The 27,618-nt window shown below is 42.5% G+C and overlaps 2 protein-coding genes across 5 annotated transcripts in view; one reads left to right on the top strand and one right to left on the bottom strand.

Moving 5' to 3' along the window:
- Nucleotides 1-4,426, top strand: part of NEMF (nuclear export mediator factor) — a 70,815-nt gene extending 66,389 nt beyond the window's left edge. For 2 of the 3 annotated variants that reach the window (XM_003831741.5, XM_003831740.5), the window contains 4 exons: nucleotides 1,128-1,228; nucleotides 1,313-1,356; nucleotides 1,444-1,523; nucleotides 1,735-4,426. In XM_003831741.5, the coding sequence (XP_003831789.1) occupies nucleotides 1,128-1,228; nucleotides 1,313-1,356; nucleotides 1,444-1,523; nucleotides 1,735-1,812 (303 nt within the window). In that variant the 3' untranslated portion in view covers nucleotides 1,813-4,426. The other variant, XM_063596196.1, reaches the window with a different exon arrangement.
- KLHDC2 (kelch domain containing 2) lies at nucleotides 60-18,905 on the bottom strand. 2 transcript variants are annotated; one of them, XM_063596197.1, is made up of 13 exons: nucleotides 17,872-18,095; nucleotides 14,823-14,902; nucleotides 11,815-11,932; nucleotides 8,546-8,661; nucleotides 8,241-8,322; nucleotides 8,006-8,089; nucleotides 6,826-6,906; nucleotides 6,695-6,753; nucleotides 6,179-6,288; nucleotides 5,724-5,796; nucleotides 4,055-4,142; nucleotides 3,918-3,970; nucleotides 60-868 (listed from the first exon to the last, which is right to left on the bottom strand). In XM_063596197.1, exons 1-13 carry the CDS (start codon nucleotides 18,022-18,024, stop codon nucleotides 859-861), a joined length of 1,107 nt encoding a protein of 368 aa, XP_063452267.1. In that variant the 5' UTR covers nucleotides 18,025-18,095; the 3' UTR covers nucleotides 60-858. The 2 variants fall into 2 exon arrangements, with proteins under 2 accessions (XP_063452267.1, XP_034793403.1); XM_034937512.3 differs by lacking the exon at nucleotides 60-868 and adding an exon at nucleotides 3,379-3,687 and having other exon boundaries at nucleotides 17,872-18,905.
- Between the last annotated feature and the right edge of the window lie 8,713 nt (nucleotides 18,906-27,618).

The raw sequence follows: 27,618 nt of genomic DNA, 5'->3' as shown, positions 1-27,618 counted from the left end.
AGAAAAGTTTATGGCACATAGCAAACACTCAAATATTAATTACACTTCAGCACCAAGCATTCTGTCCTAAATCTAAGTTTATTCATATTGTAAAATAAATGGGGGCAATCTCACAGGCAGCACAGCAAATAAGAACTCTGGGATTTCTCCTTAATAATGGGTAACAGAGAAGGCTGTTCTAGCCCAGGGTTTCTCAACTTTGGCACTGTTAACATTAGGGGTTGGTTAATTCTTTGTTGTGGGGTCTGTCCCATTCATTATAAAATGTTTAGCGACATCCTTGGCCTTTACCCACTAGATCCCAGTAGCAGCCCCTACCTATTCCTTCTCACCCCTCATTGTGTCAACCAAAACTATCTCTAGACATTGCCCATTGTCTTCTGAGGGCAGAATCTCCCCAGGACGAGAAATAGTGGTATAGCCAAGGTATTAGTCCCATTTCCATGTGATAGGACTTAAATCTATTTGTGGTTATTATTGCATCATTTTAATCCACAGCAGGTTTCTGCAACTCAGGTAATATCCAATAGTTTTTTTCCTTTTTTTTTTTTTTTTTTTGAGACAGGGTCTCTGTCACCCAGGCTGGTGTCACCCAGTGCAGTGACAGGATCATGGCTCTCCACAACGTCTACCTCCTGGGCTCAGGTGATCCTCCCCCCCTCAGTCTTCTGAGTAGCTGGGACTACAGGCACCCACTATATCCAGCTAACTTTTATATTTTTTGTAGAGATGGTGTTTCTCCATGTTGCTTAGGCTGGTCTTGAACTCCTGGGCTCAAGCGATCCACCCGCCTCAGCCTGAGCCTTCCAGAGTCCTAGGATTATAGGCGTGAACCACTGCTCCTGGGCCTTCTTTCTCTTAAATGTAACTGTAGGTAGGATTTTGAAAATTATTGTTCTCATTACTTATTATGCTAGGCAAAAATTAAGTAGTAAAGAATATATTTAAACATTGGTCTTCAACTCTTTGGAACTAGGAAGCAGAGTTTAAGTACCACTGTTCCAGCTTAGATGGTATGTATATCAGGAAAAGATAAAAAATATGTTGAGATACTAATTCAAGTGTTTTAGCATTTTTTGTAAAGGGCGGTATAAATTGCCTTTGTAACTGTTATTTTCCCTTTTTAGGAAAACCTATTTGATTCTTTGACAGGCCAGCCACATCCTGAAGATGTACTACTGTTTGCCATTCCAATATGTGCCCCTTACACCACCATGACAAACTACAAGTAAGTTACCATTAGTTGACAGAATGGCTTTTGTGAATTGTTTTGTAACGTCTATTTAGTAACACATGTAATTCCTTTTTAAAGATATAAAGTGAAACTTACTCCCGGAGTGCAGAAAAAGGGAAAAGGTATTTAAATTTGTTTTTTTGAATTATGATTTTAAACAGTTCAGTGACTTAACAGTAGATTATTCTTACTCTTTTTTGTATTTACAGCTGCAAAAACAGCCTTGAATAGTTTCATGCATTCCAAAGAAGCAACAGCAAGAGAAAAAGACTTATTCCGCAGCGTAAAGGTAAAGTTCTCCTTCAGAAAAGGAATGTGGAGACTGACAGTACAATTTAAAATGTTAGCAGTTTTTTGTTATTTTAGTAGAAAATGCTGTCTTATTAGAAGCAGTAAAACCATCTCAGCTAAAAGTTTGGAAATGTTTTTCTTTTTTGTCATAAAAGAAACATGATTGACCATACAGGATGTGAAGATATTCAGCAATTTTCTTTTTTTAGGACACAGATTTATCAAGAAACATTCCTGGCAAAGTGAAAGTGTCTGCACCCAATCTTCTGAATGTAAAAAGGAAATAGCTGAAATGAAATTCTAAAATATTTGAGAAGAGCCAATTTTATAGCGTTTTGGAAGTTCAAAGATTAAAGCACCATGTATCAGGATTTCCGCATTATAAAAATGAACTAAACATTGCCTTGCTATATTCACCAAAAGGACTTACTTCTTGTTTTTTCCCAGTTTTGTTTTATATAGAGAAAACACTGTCTATGATAGGATTTCCTAAAGTATTTGTGGACAGGTAAATGCTAATTAATATACATCTGTAGTTATTCTACATTTTCTTGAAATTTGGGAGGTTAATACCAAGTATTCATTTCATGATGTAAAGAAACTGAACAGTGAAGTGGCTTGATTGCTTAAACTATTGACTTGGTAAGTCTACTGTATATAACATCTAATTAAACTATTGACTTGGTAAGTCTACTGTATATAACATCTAATATATATTCTAATATATATATTACAGGCCAAATGAACTAAACATTGCCTTGCTATATTCACCAAAAGGACTTAATTCTTGTTTTTTTCCCAGTTTTATATAGAGGAAACACTATGATAGGATTTCCTAAAGTATTTGTGGACAGTTAAATGCTAATTATATACATCTGTAGTTATTCTCCATTTTCTTGAAATTTGAGAGGTTAATACCAAGTATTCATTTCATGATGTAAAGAAACTGAAGTGGCTTGATTGCTTAAACTATTGACTTGGTAAGTCTACTGTATATAACATCTAATATATATATTATAGGCCAGCTACAAGGGGTTTAAATATTTAGGATTGTGTCTTGAAAACTAAGTATTGGAGTGGATTTTCTTCTGCTTTCATTGATACTTGTCAAAAAATATATTAGACCAAAATGTAAAATATAAGTAATAATTCTCATGACTCAGCTTAATAACTCCTAGAAGAAACTGGTGTTAATCATTTCTGTTCATTTGTAGACCTTCAGGTTTGATCTTAGTTTTTTCCTTGTAATCTGATTCAGTTCTGTACCATTTTAATTTCCACCTTTAGTAATTAATTACCAATATAGCACGTTAGAGTATCTTAACCTATAATATCAGAAGCGCATTTTAGGCTTACCACTAAAGACTCTAACCCACTTTTCCTCTGTCTCTTAACAGAATGGAAAATGATGTCATCATTATTTCCATTCCTTCATGAGCTATAAAACTTATTAATTAAAAAAAAACTTTTTAATTGACTGGACAACACCTGCCTGTATTCAGCATGACCACTTGCTCCAGCCCCTACACTGAAGCATTAAGGTCAAAGTACTAAACAGTTGTTGGTCCCTCCACACTTTGTTTTCCCAGCTTCGTCATAATGTGAATATTAATGTTTAAAAAAAAACCTTTATTATATTGTATTTACAACACTAGGTTACATAACTATAGACTACTCTTGCCATTAAAAAAAAATCTATAATGTTTTTAAAAAATGACTTCAGCATTTTGATGATGGTAAGACTATAACGTTTCTACAGATACATATCCTGAAGTTACTGAAAAGAAAATGTAGCAACCATTCTTCAGGGTAAAAAGCCCAACCATTACTTTACTTTAATAGAGGACAGCTACTGGTGTTAAATACATTTATTGTAAACTTTAGACACAAAAATAGGTTCTCTAGGCCATTCACATGCACATTAAAACCAACAGGTGCAAACTACAACAATGCATATAATTATACAAATGATGCCACTCTGTGATGTTTACAGGATTGCTGTCCATGCAAGGTGATCATAGGCATTATTTATGAAGCCTTAAGATCCAGAAGTGTTGTTACTACCAAACCTCTGATTAACACTGTGAAGTAAGTGTTTTGGAAGGCAGTTCCATGAGTTGGCTAACATTTCTTTAAAGCAAATGACTGCTTCTAAGCTTAGCCTGAAAGTGGACAAGGAAAGAGAAAAGTAATTTCACTTTACTGTTTGGAAGTACATTCACTTGAAAAACTACATCAAACATCCCTCTTTCTTTCTTCAAAGATTTTCATAGGAACTGGTTATAGCAATGAAGTTTTATTGCCCTTAAATAATCCATAAACCTAGTTTTTCGAGAGTGCTAAGTCTTAGGAAACACAATTTTAAATAAGTGCCAAGTACAAAGTTACTTACCGTACAAGAGATTTTGGTTGAACTGAAAATATTAGTATTTCATTACTGTGTGCCTGAAAAATAAATAGGAAGAACACATTTAAAAGCAAATGCTTTGCAAGTAAGTTTCAGTAATAATGTGAAGGTAGTATACTTACAGCTCTGTGATGGACAAGCAAGTTGTTGGCACATCCACCAAAAACAATTACTTCTCCTTCATCGCTGGCACAAGCTGTGTGCCATAACCTGCATTTAAAACAAAAACGAGTTTGAAGCCACCCAGAACACCAGTTGGCCATTTTATACTACAGAATAGAGCTATGAAATAAAGACTAGTGATCTTAAGGTAGTTCAGACCAAAACATCATGGCGAGAAGTAAAATCTTAAGGGAAAGTAGCAAAAGCAGATCAATCAATATCTATTTTATCTAGATATTATTTTCTCTCTCTGGTCGTTCTCATTTATGCAATGAGTTTGAACTGAACGATCTGTTCTCTAGGTCTTTGTTAGCAATAAAAATCGTATGGGAGCTGAGTAGTATATGCCTTCTTCTTCCATAGGTAGGGCCAACTGGCCTTACACAGAACATCTGAGGGATGGTGAAAGCCCTGCTTGAGTAAACTATAAAGTCTCAGAAAGCCTGGTAGTTTTATGGAGAGATCATTTGTGCAAATGAAGTCTTACTTGCATGACTATACTTGGTTTAGATACTTGGGGAAAAAATGCAGGCTTTGAACATGAATTTTGACTGTATCATTTCCTTTAGCATTTTGTTCTGAGATTAACAAGAGAAAATTATCAGTGTTTAATAAGCTTTTTTTGGATGATTTGATTTCTTCATCTTTGTTATACAGTGCTACTGCAAGTCTAATTGACAGTTCTTGTTTTTTCCCCATGTATTTTTTTTTTTTTTTTAAGAGACAGAGTCTTGCTCTATCACCCAGGCTGGAGTGCAGTGGTGCAATCTCAGCTCACTACATCCTCTGCCTCCTGAATAGCTGGGACTACAGGCATATGCTACCACACCTAGCTAATTTTTCTATTATTTGTAGAGATGGGGTTTTGCCACGTTGCCCAAGCTGGTCTTGAACGCCTGGGTTAAAGCACTCTGCCTGCCTCAGCCTCCAGAAGTGCTGGGATTACAGCTGTAATCCTGTAATCCCACTGCACCTCGCCTCCCATGTGATTAAGGTTTAAACATTTTACCCATTCCAGCACCTCTACCCCCTTTTTTTTTTGGAGACAGAGTTTCACTCTTGTTGCCCAAGCTGGAGTGCAATGGCACGATCTCAGCTCACTGCAACTCTGCCTTCCTGGTTCAGGCAATTCTCCTGCCTCAGCCTCTCAAGTAGCTGGGATTACAGGCATACGCCACCATGCCCAGCTAATTTTGCATTTTTACTAGAGATGGGGTTTCACCATGTTGGCCAGGCTGGAACTCCTGACCTCAGGTGATCCACCTGCCTCAGCCTCCCAAAGTGCTGGGATTACCGGCATGAGCCACTACGCCTGGCCAACCCTCATTTTTAATAAACTTAGATGCAGTTCAACTCATTGAAGTGAAAAGCTTGATTGTATATTTTAACTATGTGTCAATTTTATAACAGAAGGAAGAAGCAAAAATAAAAATCCAGCCCTACTCTTCATGCACAGATGACGGAAAGGAGATCATTCGATACTAGGATAACATTGGTTTTCTTTTGAGAAGTATTTCAAACCTTAGTGAATGCTGAGATTTTTATAAATAAGAATGCTGGATATAATGCAGCCAAAACCTCAATTCTTATGTCTTATGCATATTCAGTATATGAATTGCTTTTAAATACCTTGGTTTTTCAGTATATGGATGATTAAATTGTATCCATTCATTTTTACTGATGCAGTAAGTCCAGGCATCACCTGATTCAAGCAAAGAAATGAAGTATGTTAGTCTGTCAATATGACATTGACATTTAAAGGGCACAGCTTTGGCAAGAAAGGTAATAGATCATGAGCAGATACAGAGAGTATATTTTCTTTTTTCCCCCCACCCCCTGCAATTAGCCAAGTAAGCCCTTTGCATGTTATAGCCCTTCAGCAGGGCTCTTAAGTGCTCCAGGTTCTTTATTGAACAGAAGTATGCCATATAGTACAATTACAGCTATGTTACAGGATCAAAATTAATTTCAAACCTTCCAACCAACCCTATAAGCCGTCTCATCAGTCTCTAATAGACTCATTTTCAGCTATTAGATATGGATGATATATGATGATTTCATTATCATATTTTTCAAGGACTTACTTAGTGGCTGTTTATCAGTGGTAAATCCTCCAAAGAGAAAAAGATGATCTGAAGAAACTGGTGTTAGTGAGTGCCAAGATCGACCAACTGGGCATATGCCTTGTGGAATTCTGAAAATAATAGCTAAGTTACAATATCTGCATTTAGAAGCAGCTACTGTATTTTTAAGTTTTCTTTTAAAATTTATATGTACATGTTATGAAAAAAGAGACCTTAAGTTTAAAAAGGCTTCTTGGTATAAACTACATGCTTTATACTGAAATATTTTCTTTGACGTTAGAATCAACTTCAGACCTTTTCCTTTCAACAAACACTGAGCACATGCTATGTACTAGGCACATAGTTACAGGAACTGGAAACACAAAAATAAAATTCATTCCTTAAGGACCTAGTAATTATGTTTATTTAATTTCATAGTTAAAGAAAAGTTAAGCAAGGACATTATATACCAATAGTAGGGAGTATAGGGTAAAAACAATCTGAATTTTGGAAAAATGTATCTAAAGTGATACCTACAATTCATTCCACTCCCATGTATCCAGATTAAGATAGTGAAGATCATTCATTCTAGCATCCTAAAAAAGGATAATTAAGTTATCATTTTGAAGAATTCAAAAGCAAGTCATTGAAGTTGTTTGAATACTTACTCGATATCTGCCTCCAAACACGAAGCCTCTATTTCCGACAGTTGCACAGGCATGGGCAGCACGAGGTGAAGGTGCTTTACCCTATTAGAGGCACATAAGCAAGTTAGTGAACTTTTTATAAACAGGGAAAATACCAATGTCTACTCTGGATATGGGATAAGAATATGTAAGGCACTTGAGCTTTTAAAAGTTGGAGTGTAGACTTCTAGACAACAGTCGTACTACAAGCTGACTACCAAAACTGGGCATTTTAATTTTCTATTTTTGAAATGTGTTACTGAATGGGCTGGCTAACACAATAGGCTGCTTTATTTTTTCTCTTTTAAAATAAAGGCTGGCATATTATATAATATCTATGTCAAAGGGAAAAGAAATATAATTATCTGTCAGAGGGAAAAGAAATCTAATATTTAAGTAATACAAATTGCAATCTAGTGCAGAGTTATTTAATTACAGTTTGAGTATCTGTAATCAGAAAATCCAAAATATGAGATGCTCCAAATCTGAAAATTTGAGTGCCAACATGATGCTGAAAGGAAATGCTCATTGGAGCATTTCGGATCTTTGGATTAGAGATAGTTGACTGTTAAGTATATAATGCAAATATTCCAAAATCTGAAACACTTCTACCACGTAAAGTGTATTAGATAGGTTGGGCACGGTGGCTCATGCCTGTAATCCCAACACTTTGGGAGGCCGAGGTGGGCGAATCACAAGGTCAGGAGTTCAAGACCAGCCTGGCCAATGTGATGAAACCCGTCTCTACTAAAAATACAAAAAAATTAGCTGGGCGTGGTTGCGGGCATCTGTAATCCCAGATACTCAGGAGGCTGAGGCAGGAGAATTGCTTGAACCTGGGAGGTGGAGATTGCAGTAAGCAGAGATCCCGCCACTGCACTCCAGCCCAGGCAACAGTGCGAGACTCTGTCTCAAAAAAAAAAAAAAAAAGTATTAGATTATTAGATAATAGATGCTGGGTTAGTCATTTCATACATTCATTAAACTTCTGAGTTCTAGATTCCTTGGAAATCATTAAAGTTATGGATCTTCTCCCCAGAAAACAAGAATGAACTGTCACTTTCACAGTATCTTCCAACTCTGGTGCACCCCTCTCCCCTACCCCACCCCTCCCTACTGCCTCTAAGTATCCTTAACAATTCATTATTCTTTAGTAACTCACAGTAGTTATAGGCTGGCTCCAGGTAAATGTTTCAGTATCTAAAATATGTACATGATCATTCCATCCTCTTGGATGACTTGAATTCTACAGAAAATAAGAATCCGCGTTATTTTAGAAATGATATTTATAAAATTAGACAGCCTGCCTGATTACCAAAGAAAAATGCACAAAACTTATAAAATGTATTATTTCAACATACTAAGGAGGCCATATGCAAATATGAAACTTCACTTACCCAAAAAGATGTTTCATCGAATTCAAAAGTTCCCAATACTTTATCTTCAGGCAAATATCCATACCCTCCAAAAAATATTAACCTGTTGGGTGAAAAACCAAGACACTAAAAATTCAAATACCCATAGGATAGGATACAAGCAATTTATCTTAGGTGCTGTGTTAAATGCTTTCATGTATTAATTCAGTTAATCTTCATATGGGCCCTATGAGGTATGTTCTGTGCAAATGTTTACTGGCTAAGGATACCTGAATGGTAAACCACTTTACACATAAAAACCCAAACCTGTAGTGCTGCCAACTCACTTGTTTTTATATACCCAGACACCAAGTTTGTCCTTTGATGATGGAGGAATTCCTTGGCAATCAATTCTTTCCCACTGTAACACTCTGTCTGTAGACCTTGAATCCAGCATATAGAACTGTCAGAAGCAATGATTTCAGTTAGAGTTGGTTATATGAAAGAAATTCAAGTTTAGCATTTAATTTTACTATGATTTATGATAAGAGTGCCATCTAATTCAGTGCTACTGAAATTGTGACTGCAGACTGGTTGCCAGACTGCTCAGAGTCCAGATGAGGATTCTGTGACTGAATACCAATTTCCTAAGTCACTAAGCACACTGTTAGCTCAACTAATTTTTTTTTTCATAGTCACACTTTTTCTTTAAGAGACAGGGTCTCTCTTGCCCATGCTGGAGTGCAGTGGCACAATCATAGATTACTGTAACCTAAACTCCTGGGCTTAAGTCATCTTCCCACCTGAGCTTCCCACATAGATGGACTACAGCCATGTACCACCATACCTGGCTAAGACAGCCGGACATTTTCTTTTCCCATTTTTATTTTTTTATTTTTTATCTCAATAGGTTTTGGGGGAACAGGTGGTGTTTGGTTACATGGATAAGTTCTTTTGTGGTGATTTCTGAGATTTTGGTGCACTCATCACCCAAGCAGTGTACACTGTACCCAATGTGTAGTCTTTTATCCCTCACCCATCTATCACCCTTTACCCCTGAGTCCCCAAAGTCCACTGTATCATACTTATGCCTTTGCATCCTCATAGCTTAGCTCCCACTTATGAGTGAGAACATGTGGTGTTTGGTTTTCCATTCCTGAGTTACTTCACTTAGAATAATCGTCTCCAGTTCCATCCAGGTTGCTGCAAATGCCATTATTTTGTTCCTTCTTATGGCGGAGTAGTATTCCCTGGTATATATATGCACCACATTTTCTTTATCCACTTGTTGATTGGCGGGCATTTGGTCTGGTTCCATATTTTTGCAATTGCAAAATTGTGCTGATAGCCATATATATATATATATTTCTTTTTTTTTTTTTTTTTTGGTGGGGACAGAATCTTGCTCTGTCACCCAGGCTGGAGTGCAGTGGCATGATCTCGGCTCACTGCAATTTCTGCCTCCTGGATTCAAGCAATTCTTGTACCTCAGCCACCCGACTAGCTAGGATTACAGGCACGCACCAACATGCCCAGCTAATTTTTGTATTTTTAGTAGAGACGAGTTTTTGTCATGTTGGCCAGGCTGGTCTCAAACTCCTGGCCTCAAGTGATGTGCCCACTTGGGCCTCCCAAAGTGCTGGGATTATAAGCATAAGCCACCACACCCAACCCTGATATTTATTTTATGGGTATCAGAATGGTATTACCCAAAAAAATTAGGTTTAGTAATTTTACCTTTAAATTCAATTTAACAAATATGTGTTCGGTGTCTAACTCTAAGATTAAAGAGTTAATTGAGTTAATCTTTAAGATTAAAGAGATTAATTAAGGATCAATACTTAAAAGATTAAATATTCATCTTTCCTTTAAAGGGTTCACATCCAGGCAACTGAATATATCCGACCACTATATATTTTTTACTTCTCTGAGACACTCAAGCTTCCATTCAGTCAAACTTAAAACACACAACCCTAGCCACTTGACAAACTACTACTGTTTCTGTAACTACCTCCATAAAACCACAGCTTGTCTCCTCCCCCAAGCTTTTAAGTTGTGTCAGTTATTATTCTCCCCCTTGGCTCTGAAATACATATGGCTCAATGATAGCCTATAGATGTGCCTCACAGAATCTTTCAGGCATAGAACTCTTCTTCAAGCAAAATACTAAGCAAAAGCCCAACGTATACAAACAAAAGTGGAGCTACACTTGTTAAAATGGAGGAGGAAGGGGCAGCTTGGAGCCTACCTAACACCATATGCTCCTCCCACAGGTGTCCCAAGGCATCTCAAATCCCTAAAGTTTCTAGGAACATAGTTTGAAACCATCTCAGCCACATATTCCATCCACTTGGAATTTCCATAATTAAGACATTTGCTGCCGGGCACGGTGGCTCATGCCTGTAATCCCAGCACTTTGGGAGGCCAAAGCAGGTGGATCACCTGAGGTCAGGAGTTTAAGACCAGCCTGGCCAACGTGGCGAAACCCTGTCTCTACTAAAAATAAAAAAATTAGCTGGGCGTAGTGATGTATGCCTGTAATCCCAGCTACTCAGGAGGCTGAGGTACGAGAATCACTTGAACCTGGGAGGCGGAGGTTGCAGGGAGCCAAGATTGCACCACTGCACTCCAGCCTGGGCGACAGAGCGAGACTGTCCCCATCCAAAAAAAAAAAAAAAAGACATTTGCTTATATCTCTGTATCTTGGCTACTCCTTCCAATTTTATTATTCAGTTCAAGCATCACCTCTTCGGTCAAGATTTTCCTTGTTCTGTTCCCTCATCCCACCAAACACAATGTCAAAGTTTTCAGCTTCAACAATACTTACTGAGTTATTTTCTATATGCCAGGTGCTGTGTATCTCTCTAGCAGGTGCTACTGCAGTGGTTTACTTACTATATGTGTCCCTTCTAGAATGTGAGTTCCAGGAGGTGAGAACTATATCATTCTTTCTGTCTCCAGTGTCCAGCCAAGTGCTCAGCACATAAAGTGCTTACTAAGTTGCCAACTTAATAGACTCCTATGGATTCATTTATTTGGCAACTCAGTAAGCGCTAATATATGTCATATGTATCATTTCTGATTGACTTAATCTGTCTCTTATTGGTCTGAAAGAGAAGAAGTGATATATTTTTTCCTACTTGGAACAAAATACGGCAAAGTCTGAACAGCATTGTCTTTGGGCACCACTTTATAGGAATGTTAACATGTAAAGTTTTGTCAGTTTTAATTTATCCTTACGGCTTTCTGACTGGTTGCCTGCTCATTTTTACCCTTCCCTCCATTACATCTTGTCTTCATTTTGTCTGCAATTTTATTACTAATGTTCATCTAACATTTAAGGTTCTAAGAGAACAAGTAGCTGCAAAAAGCACAAAGAAAAACCACCCAGGAAGTTACTGCACACAGGTTACCAACAAAAGTTGATTTTACATAATGCCTAGGTAAATACAGATTGGCACACAAAATACTAAAATGCACATTCATATCATAATCAAGTACACATCATTTTTAACTGTGACACAAATAAGTCTGGGGCTAACCTTAGAAATTTGCAGTTGTTTGAAAGATAATAAGAATAAAAATGCCTCAAGCCATAATCCTTAGAAACACTAACCTTATTGGTATTGCCTCTTGAATGGTGTCCTCCAAACAAGTACAGCACCCTGTCTACACACACAGCACAGCTTCCTGACATAGAAGGAGGAACATCACCTTCAGTGTTGATTTTTTTCCTGAGGGGGAATAAATTAAATGTATGTAAGTTAAAGGGAAGAAATGCAAAAGTCTATTAATTTTTCTTCTTCTACTTATATCCTCACAATAAAGGAATAAAATGAGAAGGCAGAGTAGACAGTGCCGCTAGGATCTCTCCTAGGTCTAAACTTAATTCAAGGAATGTGCTTTTCCCTCTTTACCCATTCCACAAACAGTGCCAGCTGGCCCCATGTGTACAGGCATGAGAGATTCTGAAAGCCTAAGTCATATTTTATTATTCTAGGAGCATACCATTTTATGTTTCTCAGACTAAATTGTTTGCTATTTATTTACATGGCCATAAGTTGTTTTGCTTTTGAGTGGGCCAGGAGCCCAGAAGGAAAACCTCAACATTCCCAGTGCTGATAGATTAATTCAGTGTTTTTTCTTCAGTCCCCTTTTAGCTGTTCATATGCATCAGATTCAGTCCTTTATGTAACACTACAAACAGGTAGTGCCATGTGCCAGGCATTCCTGAGTGCTTTGTATGTATTAACTCATTCTGAATCTAAAAATTGATCTGAATCAACCTAAGGAATCTAAGATTTAAAATTCTAATAGTATACTCAAGGTCTTCTGCTAAAACTGTCAGATATAATAATATTTATCTTTGCTAAACTTAAAAGTTTTAGAAGGCTCTTTTTTTAAAAGTTACTATTTTTGGCTGGGCGCGGTGGCTCATGTCTGTAATCCCAGCACTTTGGGAGGCTGAGGCAGGTGGATCACAAGGTCAAGAAATCGAGACCATACTGTTTAACATGGTGAAACCCTATCTCTACTAAAAATACAAAAAATTAGCCAGGCGTGGTGGCGGGCGCCTGTAGTCCCAGCTACTCAGGGGGCTGAGGCAACAGAATGGTGTGAAGCCAGGAGGCGGAGCTTGCAGCGAGTCGAGATTGCGCCACTGCACTCCAGCCTGGGCGACAGAGCGAGACTCCCTCTCATTAAAAAAAAAAAAAGTTATTATTTTTAAATAGAAACAGGGTCTCACTGTATTGCTCAGGCTGGTCTTGAACTCCTGGGCTCAAGTGATCCTCCCACCTCGGCCTCCCAAAGTGCTAGGATTACAGGTGTGAGCCACCATACCTGGCCTTAATTTTTTTTTTTTTTTTTTTTTGAGATGGAGTCTGACTCTTTCGCCCAGGCTGGAGTGCAGTGGCGCGATCTCTGCTCACTGCAAGCTCCGCCTTCCGGGTTCATGCCATTCTCCTGCCTCAGCCTCCCGAGTAGCTGGGACTACAGGCGCGTGCCTCCACGCCCAGCTAATTTTTTGTATTTTTTAGTAGAGACAGGGTTTCACCATGTTAGCCAGGATGGTCTGGATCTCCTGACCTCATGATCCACCTGCCTCTGCTTCCCAAAGTGCTGGGATTACAGGTGTGAGCCACCGTGCCCGGCCCCTTAAAAATTATCTTTAAAAATATGTAGCATTCTGCTTTTAAGAGAATACAATTATAAATTTCCAATTCTCCAGAAAAAGATTAAGAAACAGCTTCATATTAACACCAATTTGTTATATACAGAAATAATCATGACTTATTTTTAGTTTGTAACTGTTAAATGTTTTTGTTTTTTGAGAGGGAGTCTCACTCTATCACCCAGGCTGGAGTGCAATGGCATGATCTCAGTTCACTGCAACCTCTGCCTCCCGGGTTCAGGTGATTCTCCTGCCTCAGCCTCCCTAGTAGCTGGGATTATAGGCACCTGCCATCATGCCTGGCTAATTTTTGTATTTTTGTAGAGATGGGTTTCACAATGTTGGCCAGGCTGGTCTTGAACTCCTCACCTAAGGTGAGCTGCCTACCTCGGCCTCCCAAAGTGCTGGGATTACAGGCGTGAGCCACAGCATCCAGCCTAACTGTTAAGTGGGACTACTATGTTAATTCTGAGATCTACAGTAAGTAAAATATTTAAAGCATAAAGTTCTCACAAAGCACACCATGGGGAAAACTACTTTGTAAATCCGCAACCATGGCTAACCCAGCATTTTGAGAAACACCTTGATTCTACCAGGGACATGCTCTTGACTACTACTGTTATGAAACTGCAAAAGATCATTTCAGATTATCTCCAGTTTACAAAAAGGGCAAACTGGAGGTCATTTTGGTTTTTAAACAGAACAACACTATTTTTAAAAAGATTTGCATGCAAATTTTGAGAGCTTATTAAAATAGAATACCACCTTTATTTTTAGCAGATAAAATTCTATACAATCTAAAATCTAACAATTTAACCATTTATAAATTCCTTTCCTTATTCAAGAGATCATATAACAGAAGACTTAACATCTTGAAAAAAATGGAACATTTATTTTTCCATTCTGGATCTGAAGCCTCTACATCTATTTTAAATATTACTATGATACTTGAGATAGAAATTTATTCTAAGTTCATAAAAGTATCTAGTAACTACAGAACAGGTGCTAAATTAAGCTTAGCAGCTAAGCTAAAGTAGCAGAACAGTGTTTTTAGAATATATAAGTAGCTTAGAAAGTGTTTTACATTTTTTTCTTTGCAGCCATATCTGATTTGTTTGTTTTTGGAGACAGTTTTGCTCTGTCACCCAGACTGGAGTGCAGTGGCTCGATCTCAGCTCACTGCAACCTCCGCCTCCCAGATTCAAGCGATTCTCCCACCTCGGCCTCCCAAGTAGCTGGAATTAGCACGCCACCACGCCCGGCTAATTTTTGTATTTTTAATAGAGATGGGGTTTCACCCCAGCCTGGTGCCCAGGCTGGTGTTGAACTCTTGACCTCGAGAGATCCGCCCGCGTTGGCCTCCCAAAGTGCTGGGATTATAGGCATGAGCCAGCCACCGTGCCCAGCCCTTATCTGAATTTTTTAGTCCCCCTTATAATATCCACATTTACCATCTTCCAGTCTCCATGTTGTAGATCCATAGTTCTTCTCTAGGCAGATAAAAGTCATATAATCCTCTGACTTGATTACTCTAAGAATAAAAAAAATTGTAAATATAAAAACTGGTATTTTAAAGAGGCACTACTGTATTTTTTAAATCGATCTTGAGATACTAATTTCATAATTAGTATGAAAAATAGGTATTACAGTGCACAATCCTCCCCCACCCATGCCACACACTCAAGGTAAAGCTCAACATAGATAGCTCTTAATTCAGAATTTTGATACAGCAGTTGCAATAGGACAAGAAGAGATCTCTGGGAACTTTTTTTTTTTTAGTCCAAGTCTCTCTTGCTCAGGATGGAGTGCAGTGGCGCAATCTTGGCTGGCTCACTGCAATGTCCACCTCCTGGGTTCAAGCGATTCTCCTGCCTCAGCCTCCTAAGTAGCTGGGACTGCACGCACTCGCCATCACGCCTGGCTAATTTTTGTATTTTTAGTAGAGACAGGGTTTCACCATGTTGGCCAGGCTGGTCTCAAACTCCCAACCTCAAGCAATCCACCCACCTCAGCCTCCCAAAGTGCTGGGATTACAGGCTGTGAGCCATTGTGCCCAGCCAAGAGATCTCTGGGAACTCTCTAAGGCAGCTTTATCCTGAACAGAACCATGCACCAAATTTCAGCTGCATGACTTCAGGAGACTGCCTGTGCCATGGTCAGCAGGCTGTTACTGAAAGTGCCTGATCCACGCTAACACGATGCGTGGTTTTCTAGCCATGCCTTCCTTTCACCTATCCATTCTCTAAGCAGCAATAGAGAGGGCAGAACTGCAAATATGCAAAATATTAAATCCTTATGCAGAATTTTAAGTTCTTTGTTCTGCTCCATTTCCCTTCAGGTATTAATTCCTAACACAGACTGAGCCTACCATATGCCACAGCTGAAAGCTATCCATGGATTGCTTTATTTAATCCTCACAACAACCCTAAAAAGTAGCTGATGTTATGAGAAAACAAGTTTAGAGTTTAAGTAATTTGCCCAAGGTTATTTATGAAGTAATGGTGGAGCCAGGATTCTATCCTTTCCCTGAACTTTAACAACTGCCTGACATTCCCAGCCTTTGACCCTCCCCAGCCACTTTCTGAACAATGTTGACACAGTAAACGACTGCGGTTAGCCAAAAATGGGTGTCAAAGTCCAGCAAGCTTGAACATTAAACATACAGAAACAACAGTTGACCACGTAAAACAACTTCTTTTTCCACCCCACCAGTGATGAAGGGAAAGGCTGGAAGCGGGCTGACCCACAGGGGACCAGCCTGTCCTGGGGAGGAAAACTGCCTATTATGTAGGAAGCCAAGGTTTATTGCCTTTGAAACAATCTCCAAGGACTTCTGTGCCTACCCTCAGGGTTCCAGCCACCAGCCATAAATGGGGAGGGCAGTCTGTTTCAGAACCATCCAATTCAGTGATTGTGCTGCTCCTCCCTGAATCGGCCCCAATCATCCAGGCCCTTTTAAATCCATAAGAAATATTCCACACTAAGAATCCTCCCCTGCCCCACTCCCAAAGTCTTATTCTCTCATGCTGCCATTTTAAAAATACAATTATGAATTAGGTAGCTTAGAAGTGTGATTGACAGGTTTCTCCAGGGGAATTAATTTACATTTTTATAAGGGTGACTACATGCTTGCCCCCCCCGCCCCCCTTCTTGCAATTCTCTACCCCTTTCTAAAGTATTTTTGAGACAGTTTCCTTCTTGTTGCCCAGGCTGGAGTGCAATGGCGCCGTCTCAGCTCACTGCAAACTCCGCCTCCCGGGTTCAAGTGATTCTCCTGCCTTAGCCTCTGAAGTAGCCGGGATTAGGGCGCCCGTCACCACGCCAGGCTAATTTTTTTTTTGTATTTTTAGTAGAGACGGAGTTTCACTATGTTGGCCAGGCTGGTCTCGAGCTCGACTTCAGCTGATCCACCTACCTTGGCCTCCCAAAGTGCTAGGATTACAGGCGTGAGCCACCGCGCCCGGCCCCCTTTCTATTTTCTAACCACATTCATTGGAAACTGGGGAAAACACTGCAGATTCATTAGGATTGGCAAAAAATTACTTTTGCAGTTAAACCAAATTAAAGTATCAGGACAGCTATCTTTGAAAGCTATCTCAAAAATGGTCAACTATGATCAAGTCAGCTGTACCATAAGCTAAAAACAATCACAAAGCAAGTCATCCAAGGCACGGGCGTGGGGAGGGCGGAGAACATTTTCAAGACCAAAGAGGAATTTTGTGGTAGGACTGGCTCAGAGCCATCCTAGCAAATAAAATTCTAGATTTCCGAGGTTAGCAGGGTAAAGAATGGCAACTGGCTTTAAACTGCTAACTAATCACGTTGTTTATAACCAGGGGATCGGAGAGTCAAAGAGCTGCACTCTGTAGTTCATTTGATGCTGGGGATTTTTTGGTTACTGGTGGAGCTTTTCCATTATCTTAATAGGGGTGTCTGCTGAAAAACTTCAACCCAGCTGAAGCCAGAAGGAAAACAGTCCTGATGGCCATTTGCACAGGCGGGAAGGCTGAATAGGGTGGTTCCTGTAACCTTTTGGAATTCCAGTTTTCCTACGCCTCGGCCTCCCTGTAAGTGGGCAGCGGTTCCCAGCTCCAGAGGGTGAAGTCCTCGTAGGCCGTCCTCATAACGCGTCTGAGTGATATCACACACCGTCACCTTTCACACCCCAACCCTTCCGAATGCACCGCCCAAGCAACATTAACAGGGCCTTCCCCGGAATAACGCTCCAATGGCAACAACGGGGGTGGGAGTGAGTTGGCTTTGTGAGCACCAGGGTGACATGACAGCAGCCCTGGAGGTTCGAGACGGGTTGGGGGACTCGAGAGAAGGAAGATTCCCGCGCGCAAAAAAAAAAACAACCAACGGGCAGAGTCTGAGGTGGGGCGCGCGACGCAGGCGGGGAGCGCCCTCGGCGGCCCGCTCTGGCCTCCCCGCCTGGCCGCGAATGCAGACCCGAGTCACAGCCGAGCGACGTCCGTCGCGGCCCGGCCACTCACTGACCTTGTAGCCGCCCCAGACGAACATGTGGCGCCCGTCGCTGACGGCTACGTGGCCGCTGCGCTCAGCGGGGCAGGCAAGCTCCATGGACTCATAGCTCTCGAAGGCTGGCCCAGGCAAGTCGTCAGCCCGCAGATCCTCGTTGCCATCAGCCATCTTGAGGCTGCACTTTTGCTAACCAACAATGCCCACACCCGCGAGGGGCCAAAGAAACAAAGGAAAAGGAGAGAAATGCACAGCGGCGCGAGGCAAGGAGAAGGCGGTGGCGAAAGGGACGGCGTTGAGGCCTCTCTGCCGCCTGCGCTCGCGTTTCCCAGCCTCCTCGGCCGAGGACGGCTCTCCGCCGCCGCCGGGGCACGCCTGCAGACAGCGGGGCCGCGAGCGGAGCCAGGCGGCGGCGGCGCGGGCCTGGGACTCGGGGCACTGCAGGGAAGCGGTCCGCGTCGGGCCGGCTCCCTCTTGCAGCCCGTCCGCCCCGCCTCCTGCAGTCCACGGCCTTGTTTACGCCGCGGCCGGAAGCCGCCCCTTCCGCTGACGCCGCCCGTTCCGCTGACGCCACCCGCCGAGCTCCGGAAGCGAGGCTGCCGCTCAGCGCCCCCAGCGCCGGGTCCTCCAGCCGCCGCCGCCGCCTCTGCCCGCGCCTCCGCCTACGGCCTGGGCACCGCAGCTCTATGGGGCCCGGCGACTTCCAGTCGCGCTTCGAGTCTCTTTTCACTGAGGGAACCACAGGGATAATGTCCTGAATCGGTCCCTGAAAGCTGCTGAATTTTAGCCGGATTGCCGCAATTTTTTTTTTTCTTCCCGAGGATTTCTATTCGTTTGATTGAGGGATGATCTCAGAGGGTTCACAGCCCGGGCAGGGGCACCAGAATTGCTCCACTAGCAAGTTTCTGGTCTCGCCTTAGAGTCGATGCAGGCCCTGCTGTTCTGCGGGCGCGAGGGCAGTCGCTTAGCTCTCACGTGGGGCCCAGCCCGATCCTCGGCGGCCTCTCCTGAGCTCCTGCCGCCCCTGCCAGGCGCCGCCTCTGCAGGAATCTGACGTTGCCGCCGCCGCCGCCGCTGCTGCCGCCAGCCGGGCTGCAGAGTTGGCTTGAAAAGCGTTTCCGAAGCCGTAACCACCCTTTTCTTCAGAAAGAAAGGCGGATCCTTTTCACGCACACACAGCTTTCTCTTATTTTATATGATACCTTTCAATTGGGCCAAAATAAAATTACGAGTTACTGTGCTTGATACCTCACCTGTAAAATAGGGTGGGACAAAAATAATCTTAAATTCTTGATCTTACAGTGCCTCTAGAATTTATCGTGTTTGGTAGGAGGGACGTGTTTCATTATCTCCATTTCCCTCATCTTCTGGTTGGGAGCACTCCATAGAAAAGGAACACTTTGAACAATAAAAGGCTTTTTTTTTTTTTAATTATTAAAATGCTTATAGCCTGCCACTCCTCCCCTAGTGTGCCAGTGTGTTTACTTGAACTCAAGAACTTGAAAGTTACTTAAGAGGATTAATTAAAGCCTTCAACAAGGAAGCAAATCACCTTGAGGCTGTTAAGACCTTATCTGCCATTCACCCTGGTTGGTGCCCTCAAATCTGTCTGACTCACAGAATTCCTTGCAGCAGTGTCTTCTCCAAGTCGAATTATGCTCACTAGACTTTGGGGTTATCGAAGTTCCTTGTGAACCAACCTCGTGAATCTGATCGAGTCACTTAAAAACCTTGAGCTGGCTCCCGTCGTCCTTAGTAGAATCCAAAATTAGTATCTCGGATGGGCGCGGTGGCTCACGCCTGTAATCCCAACACTTTGGGAGGCCGAGGCAGGCGGATCACCTGAGGCCAGGAGTTCGAGACCAGCCTGGCCAAAATGGCGAAACTCTGTCTCTACTAAAAATACAAAAAAATTACACAGGCGTGGTGGCCGGCGCCTGTAATCCCAGCTACTTGGGAGGCTCAGGCAGGAGAAACTCTTGAAGCCGGGAGGCGGAGGTTACAGTGAGCCAAAAGGCCACCATTGCACTCCAGCCTGGGCAACAAGAACGAAACTCCGTCTCAAAAAAAAAAAAAAATTCATATCACAGTGCTGTGCAAGAAGACCCAGCATGGTCCAGACCCAGCTTGCCTTTCCAGCTTCAATTCCTGGCTGTGTCCTCCTTCCAGCTACATTACCCTTCTATCATCGTTTTTGTTTTTTGTTTGTTCGAGAGAAGTCTCGCTCTTGTCCCCCAGGCTTGAGTGCACTGGCTCGATCTCGGCTCACTGCAACCTCCGCCTCTCGAGTCCAAACGATTCTCCTGCCTCTGCCTCCCAAGTAGCTGGGACTAAGGCACCTGCCACCATGCCCGGCTGATTTTTGTATTTTTTAGTAGAGATGGGATTTCACCATGTTGGCCAGGCTGGTCTCGAACTCCTGACCTCAGGTGATCCACCTGCCTCGGCCTCTCAAAGTGCTGGGATCACAGGCGTGAGGCACCGCACCCACCCAGCCTATATTTCGTATATATATGCCATTTAATAAAATACTATAATATCCACTTTGATTTACTTATGTTTCAAACCATACTTTTATCCTACTTAGAGCAGTAACAACAAAAAGAGTCTCTGAAACACATTAATTAGTTGTACTATAAGCAGAGTTTCTCAGTGTATCAAAGTATAGTTCCAAGCCCCGTGGGTACCTGGAGACCTTTTCAGGGGCTCCTTAAGGAACTCTCTTTTCTAACTATGTATCTGTGTGAGGCCAGATTTTCTTCACTTAAGTCGGCCTGGCACAGTGTCTCATGCCTATAATCCCAGTATTTTGGGAGGCTGAGGTGGGCGGATCACTTGAGGTCAGGAGTTCGAGACCAGCCTGATCGACATGGTGAAACCCCGTCTCTACTAAAAAAATAGAAAAATTAGCCAGGCGTGGTGGTGGGCGCCTGTAATTCCAGCTACTTGGGAGGTTGAGGCAGAAGAATTGCTTGAACCTGGGAGGTGGAAGTTGCAGTGAGCCGAGATCATGCCACTGCACTTCAGCCTGGGTGAGAAAGCAAGACTCTGTCTCAAAAATAAAAATAAAAATGCAAAACAATGTCATTCTTTTCGAAATTCTTTTGATTAGGAAAATAAAGTTATTTTTCATTTAAAATGTTATTTATGTTAACAATTTTGTTGTTATTTTGTAATAAATTTAAAAATTTAAACATTAAACTAAATTAAAATTAGTGTTAATTTCTAATATGGCAGATATCTATAGATAAAATCCTCATAAACAAAAGCTCTTGGAGGAACTCAGTAATTCTTAAGAGTGTAAAGGGGTCCTAAACTAAACAGTTCTCAAACTAACAGCCATCTCTGATCATGGCTGGCATACAATCAGCAACTTAATTTTAAAAAGCAAAAGCACATTGTGGCCAGGCGCGGTGGCTCACGCCTGTAATCCCAGCACTTTAGGAGGTGAGGCGGGCAGATCAAGAGGTCAGGAGATTGATACCATCCTGGCCAACATGGTGAAACCCTATCTCTACTTAAAATACAAAAAATTAGCTGGGCGTCGTGGCCTGCACCTGTAGTCCCAGCTACTCGGGAGGCTGAGGCAGGAGAATCGCTTGAACCTGGGAGGCTGAGGTTGCCGTGAGCTGATCTCATACCACTGCACTCTACCCAGCGATACAGTGAGACTCCATCTCAAAAAAAAAAAAAAAAAAAAGCAAAAGCATATTGTTTTCAGAATCACTTTCTTTTGAGGAAAATTTTCTAATTTTGACCTAAATGGCATAGAATCAAAAAAATTTCAAGGCCTTTGACAACTTTAGAGTACATTACTTATCCTACTTTGTATCTGTATCTATATTGATACTCAGACATTTTCACTTCCTTCATTTTAATATCCCTCAATTATCTTAACAAAAACAACAAAAGACCTCCAACCTTTTAATCACTGCCTATAAATTGTACATCTTATTAAATAAAAATAGAAGAGACAATTGAAGTTAGTTTAAGAATAAAAGTCTCTTTGTAAAGATAATAAAATTTTTAAAAATCCACTATAGGTCATTTGAAATTCAATGACTGATAATGCTATCATTATAATCATAATCCAGAATGTGTGCAAAAAAATCTTTTGCTGAAAAAAATACTCTTGTAAGACTTCCAATTTCTTTTTTTTCTTCCTTTTGATGTGGGGTCTCACTGTGTTACCCAGGTTGGAATACAGTGGCGTGATCTCGGCTCACTGCAACCTCCACCTCCCAGGCTCAAACGATCCTCTCACCTCAGCCTCCCAAGTAGGTGGGACTACAGGCGTGTGCCACCACACCGGCTAACTTTTCTGTATTTTTGGTAGAGATGGGGGATTTCACCATGTTGCCCAGGCTGGTCTCGAACTCTTGAACTCAAGTGATCCACCACCTTGGCCTCCCAAAGTGCTGGGATTACAGGCATGAACCACTGTGCCCTGCCCAAGACTCCCAGTTTTTAGTCTGGCATGTAAACAGCTTAGAAGCTGCCACTCCATCCTAACAACAAACAAAAAGCTGAGCAAACTGAAAAATCAACAACTGTTCTTAGATCAATCAGAGAAGTGAGGTCACAGTGCAAACCACTGCCTGTCAAACTGCAGAGACAGATGGGTGAATACAGAGAATCACAACTTACCAAAGCAGAAACCCATGAGCAAAAACCTTCTGAGCTACCAGTTCGGGAGGATAAAAACTTTACAGTAATCGATGACTTGTTGGAGGCTCAGTGTGAACACGTTTTAGACTTAAAAACTCCAGGGGGCTGGGTGTGGTGGCTCATGCCTGTAATCCCAGCACTTTAGGAGGCCTAGGTGGGCAGATCACTTGAGGTCAGGCGTTCGGGATCAGCCTGATCAACATAGTGAAATCCCATCTCTATTAAAAATATAAAAAATAGCCGGGTTTGGTGACACTTGCCTGTAGTCCCAGCTACTAGGGAGGGTGAGACACAGGAATTGCTTATATCCAGGAAGCTGCAGTGAGCTGAGATCATACAACTGCACTCCAGCCTGGGCAACAGAGTAAGACCCTGTATCAAAAAAACAAACAAATAAACAAAACCACAACTCCGGGGGACCCAGTCATAGGACGATCCTCACACTTTTTTGAGTTTACCTCCAGGAGGTCTCTTAGGTCCTTACAGTAAATATCAGAGAAAAATTATCTCATGCTTCCAGCAAGGGTAAGGAAAAAGGAACCATTTTGAAATATGCTAGTTCTTCTTAACAAGGGCTGCCTCAGGAGAAACTATTTTATCAAAGCCTACTCTACCTGGCAAAAGGAAAATACCTAATTCCAGCCGCCTCTAGCCATTCTGTTCCACCTAAGTGGGGGAAAAACTGAGAACTGGGGTGAAGTTGACAGTCCAGGGGCACAGGCTCCTAAAAAGACAGATGATTATAGGACTACAGAATGCTTTCCCTCCCCACACTTCTTACCACCACACCACGGAAGGCCTATTTACCAGAGTTTCTTTCACCCAGCTCATCATGTTTAGGTTTCAACAAAAAATTGCAAGGCATAATAAAAGTCAAAACATCGTGGGCTGGGTGTGGAGGCTCATGCCTGAAATCTCAGCACTTTGGGAGGCCGAGATGGGTGGATCACCTAAGGTCAGGAGTTTGAGACCAGCCTGGCCAACATGGCATACAAAAATTAGCCGGGCGTGGTGGCACATGCCTGTAATCCCAGCTATTCCGGAGGCTGAGGCAGGAAAATCACTTGAATTTGGGAGGCAGAGGTTGCAGTGAGCCAAGATCGCACCACTGCACTCCAGCCTGGGCAACAGAGTGAGACTCTCTCAAAAAAAACAATGACAACAAAAAACACAGTGTGAAGAAATGAGCAAGCATCTGGAGCAGACTCGGATAAGACAGGAATGTTGAAGTTATCAGACTAGGAATTTAAAACAACTATGATTAATATGCTAAAGCCTCTAATGGAAAAAGTAGTCAAATGCAAGAACAGATGGGTAATGGCCAGGCACACTGGCTCACCCCTATAATCCCAGCAATTTAGGAGGCCTAGGCAGGCAGATCGCTTGAGCCCAAGAGTTCAAGACTAGCCTGGGCAACAGGGCAAAACACTGTTAGCTACAAAAAATACAAAAATTAGCCGGCCATAGTGGCATGCGCCTGTGGAACCAGCCAGCTACTCAGGAGGCTGAGGTGGGAGGATTGCTTAAGTCAGATGGGTAAGGTAAATAGAGAAGATATGGAAATTCTCAGAAAGAACCAAACAGAAATGCTAGAGATCAAATAAACTGTAACGAAGATGAAGAATGCCTTTGATGAACTAATTAGTAGGCTGGACATAGCTGAGGAAAGAATCTCTGAGTTTGAGGGTATGTCAATAAAACTTCCAAAACTGAAACGCAAAGAGAAAAATGACCAAAAAGAAAAAAAAAGGCACCTCAGACTCCCCTAGAATATCCAATAACTGTGGCACAATCACAAAAGGTGTAACCTAAGTGTAATGGGTTAGAAAGAGAGAAAGGTCCACTGTGAAGAGAAGGACAAAAGCCTGGCTGACCATGCCACCTGGGTCCTAGGGCCTTCAGGAAACCTATACAGTAGCCACGTGGGGGTTACAGTAGGCCTTGGGTGACACCCAGTGCTGTGCTGGCTCCATGTCTGACCCAGCACAGTCCCTGTGGTGGTGGCCACAGGAGTACTTGCATCACCATACCCCCAGTTCCAGGTAGCTCAGAACGGAGAGACTCAATTTGTTTGGAGAAAGTAAGGGAAGAGAACAAGAGTCTCTATCTGTTAATCCAAAGAATTCTTCCAGATCTTATCCAAGACAACCAAGGTGGCACCTCTATTAGTCTGCTAGAACCACAGTTCACAGGGCACGGAATCCCCCCCCAGTGCAGATAACAGTTTAGATCACAACACCCACATCCTTTTGAATAGCTGCAAAGCCTTTCCAAGGAGGACAGATACGAACAAGCCCAGACTGTGAAGACTACAATAAATGCCTAACTCTTCAATGCCCAGACACTGATGAACATCCACAAGTATCAAGACCATCAAGGAAAACGTGACCACACCAAATGAACTTAATAAGGCACCAGGGACCAATCCTGAAGACACAGAGATATGTGAACTATCAGATAGACAATTCAAAATAGCTGTTTTGAGGAAACTCAACGAAATTCAAGAAATTCAGGATAATGCAGAAGAGGAATTTAGAATAATATTAGATAAATTTAAAAAAGAAATGGAAATAATTAAAAAGAATCAGGCGGAAATTCCGGAGCTCAAAAATGCAACTGACATACTGAAGAATGCATCAGTCTCTTAATAGCAGAATTGATCAAGCAGAAGAAATAAATGGTGAGCTTGAAGACAGGCTATTTGAAAATACACAGAGGAAACAGAAGAAGAAATTTTTTTTTTTTTGAGAGACGAGAGTCTCGCTCCGTCACCCAGGCTAGAGTGCAGTGGTGTAATCTCGGCTCACTGCAACCTTCACCTCCGGGGTTCAAGTGATTCTCCTGCTTCAGCCTTCTGAGTAGCTAGGACTACAAGTGTGTGCCACCATGCCTAATTTTTGTATTTTTAGTAGGGATGGGGTTTTGCCATGTTGGCGAGGCTGGTCTCGAACTCCTGACCTCAGGTGATCCACCCACCTGGGCCTCCTATAGTGCTGGGATTACAGGCATGAGCCACCATGCCCTACCAAAAGAAAGAATTATTAAAAATGAAGCATACGTACAAAATCTAGAAAATAGCCACAAAAGGCAAATCTAAGAGTTATTGGCCTTAAAGAGGAGGTAGAGAAAGAGATGGGGTATAAAGCTTATTCAAAGGGATAACAGAAATCAATGTCCAAGTACAAGAAGGTTATAGAATACCAAGCAGATTTAACCCAAAGAAGACTGCCTCAAGGCATTTAATAATCAAACTACCAAAGATCAAGCATAAAAAAAGGATCCTAAAAGCAGCAAGAAAAAAGAAACAACATAAAATGGAGCTCCAATATGTCTGGCAGCAGACTTTTCATTGGAAACCTTACAGGCCAGAAGAGAGTGGCATGACATATTTAAAGTTCTGAAGGAGGTCAGGCGTGGTGGCTTACACCTGTAATCCCAGCATGTTGGGAGGCTGAGGCGGGTGGATCACGAGATCAGGAGTTCAAGACCAGCCTGGCCAACATGGTGAAACCCCGTCTCTACTAAAAAGTACAAAAATTAGACGGGCGTGGTGGTGCATGCCTGTAATCACAGCTACTCAGGGGGCTGATACAGGAGTATCGCTTGAACCCGGGAGGTAGAGGTGGCAGTGAGCCAAGATTGCGCCACTGCACTCCAGCCTGGGTAAGAGAGTGAGACTCCATTTCAAAAACAAAGAAAAAATAGGTTGTTACAGGAAAGCTTCAAAGATGGCCAAATAGAAACAGCTCAGGCTGCAGCTCCCAGCTACATCAACGCAGAAGGCAGGTGATTTCTGCATTTCCAACTGAGGTTCCCAGTTAATCTCATTGGGACTGCTTGGACATTGGGTGCAGCCCATGGAGGGCAAGCCGAAGCAGGGTGGGGCATCGCCTCACCCAGGAAGCACAAGGGGTAGGGGAATTCCCTGCCCTAGCCAAGGGAAGCCATGAGGGACTGTGAATGGTGCACTCCGGCCCAGATACTGTGCTTTCCCCATGGTCTTCGCAACCTGCAGACCAGGAGATTTCCTCTGGTGCCTACACTACCAGGGTCCTGGGTTTCAAGCACAAAACTGGGCAGCCATTTGGGCAGACACTGAGCTAGCTGTAGTTTTTTTTTTTTTTTTCATACCCCAGTGGCACCTGGAACGCCAGCAAGACAGAACCGTTCACTCCCCTGGAAAGGGGGCTGAAGCCAGGGAGCCAAGTGGTCTGGCTCAGTGGGTCCCACCCCCACGGAGCCCAGCAAGCTAAGATCCACTAGCTTGAAATTCTTGCTGCCAGCATAGCAGTCTGAGGTGGACCTGGGATGCTTGAGCTTGGTAGGGGGAGGGGCACCCAACATTGCTGAGGCTTGAGTAGGCTGTTTCACCCTCACAGTGTAAACAAAGCCACCGGGAAATTCAAACTGGGTGGAACCCACCACAGCTCAGCAAGACCACTGTGGCCAGACTGCCTCTCTAGATTCCTCCTCTCTGGGCAGGGCATCTCTGAAAAAAAGGCAGCAGCCCCAGTCAGGGGCTCATAGATAAACTCCCCCTTTCCCTGGGACAGAGCACCTGGGGGAAGGGGCAGCTGTGGATGCAGCTTCAGCAGACTTAAACGTCCCTGTCTGGCAGCTCTGAAGAGAGCAGTGGATCTCCCAGCACAGCATTTGAGCTCTGCTAGGGAACAGACTACCCCCTCAAGTGAGTTCCTGACCCCCGTGTCTCCTGACTGGGAGACACCTCCCAGTAGGGGCCGACAGACACCTCATACAGGAGAGCTCTGGCTGGCATCTGGCGGGTGCCCCTCTGGGACAAAGCTTCCAGAGGAAGGAACAGGCAGCAATCTTTGCTATTCTGCAGCCTCTGCTGGTAATACCCAGGAAAACAGGGTCTGGAGTGGACTTCCAGCAGACTTCAGCAGACCTGAAGCAGAGGGGCCTGACTATTAGGAGGAAAACTATCAAACAAAAAGGAATAGCATCAACATCAACAAAAAGGATGTCCACTCAGAGACCCCTTCCGAAGGTCACCAACATCAAAGACCAAAGGTAGATAAATCCATGAAGATGGGGAGAAACCAGCACAAAAAGGCTGAAAATTCCAAAAACCAG

This window comes from Pan paniscus, chromosome 15 (genome assembly GCF_029289425.2).
Source record: "Pan paniscus chromosome 15, NHGRI_mPanPan1-v2.0_pri, whole genome shotgun sequence".
Taxonomy (NCBI): Eukaryota; Metazoa; Chordata; class Mammalia; order Primates; family Hominidae; genus Pan; species Pan paniscus.
Note: the sequence above shows the minus strand (reverse complement) of the source record. Positions and strands in the feature narration are given on the sequence as shown.

Bases quoted from the DNA above. Each gene is read 5' to 3' on its own strand.
- KLHDC2 (XM_034937512.3), bottom strand. From the start codon at position 18,024: ATGGCTGATGGCAACGAGGATCTGCGGGCTGACGACTTGCCTGGGCCA. The intron at 8,323-8,545 runs GTGAGTTGGCAG...TTCACCCAACAG, and splicing joins GTCTGGGTATATAAAAACAA to GTTAATATTTTTTGGAGGGT. The intron at 3,688-3,917 runs GTAAGTAACTTT...GTCCACTTTCAG, and splicing joins CAACCAAAATCTCTTGTACG to GCTAAGCTTAGAAGCAGTCA.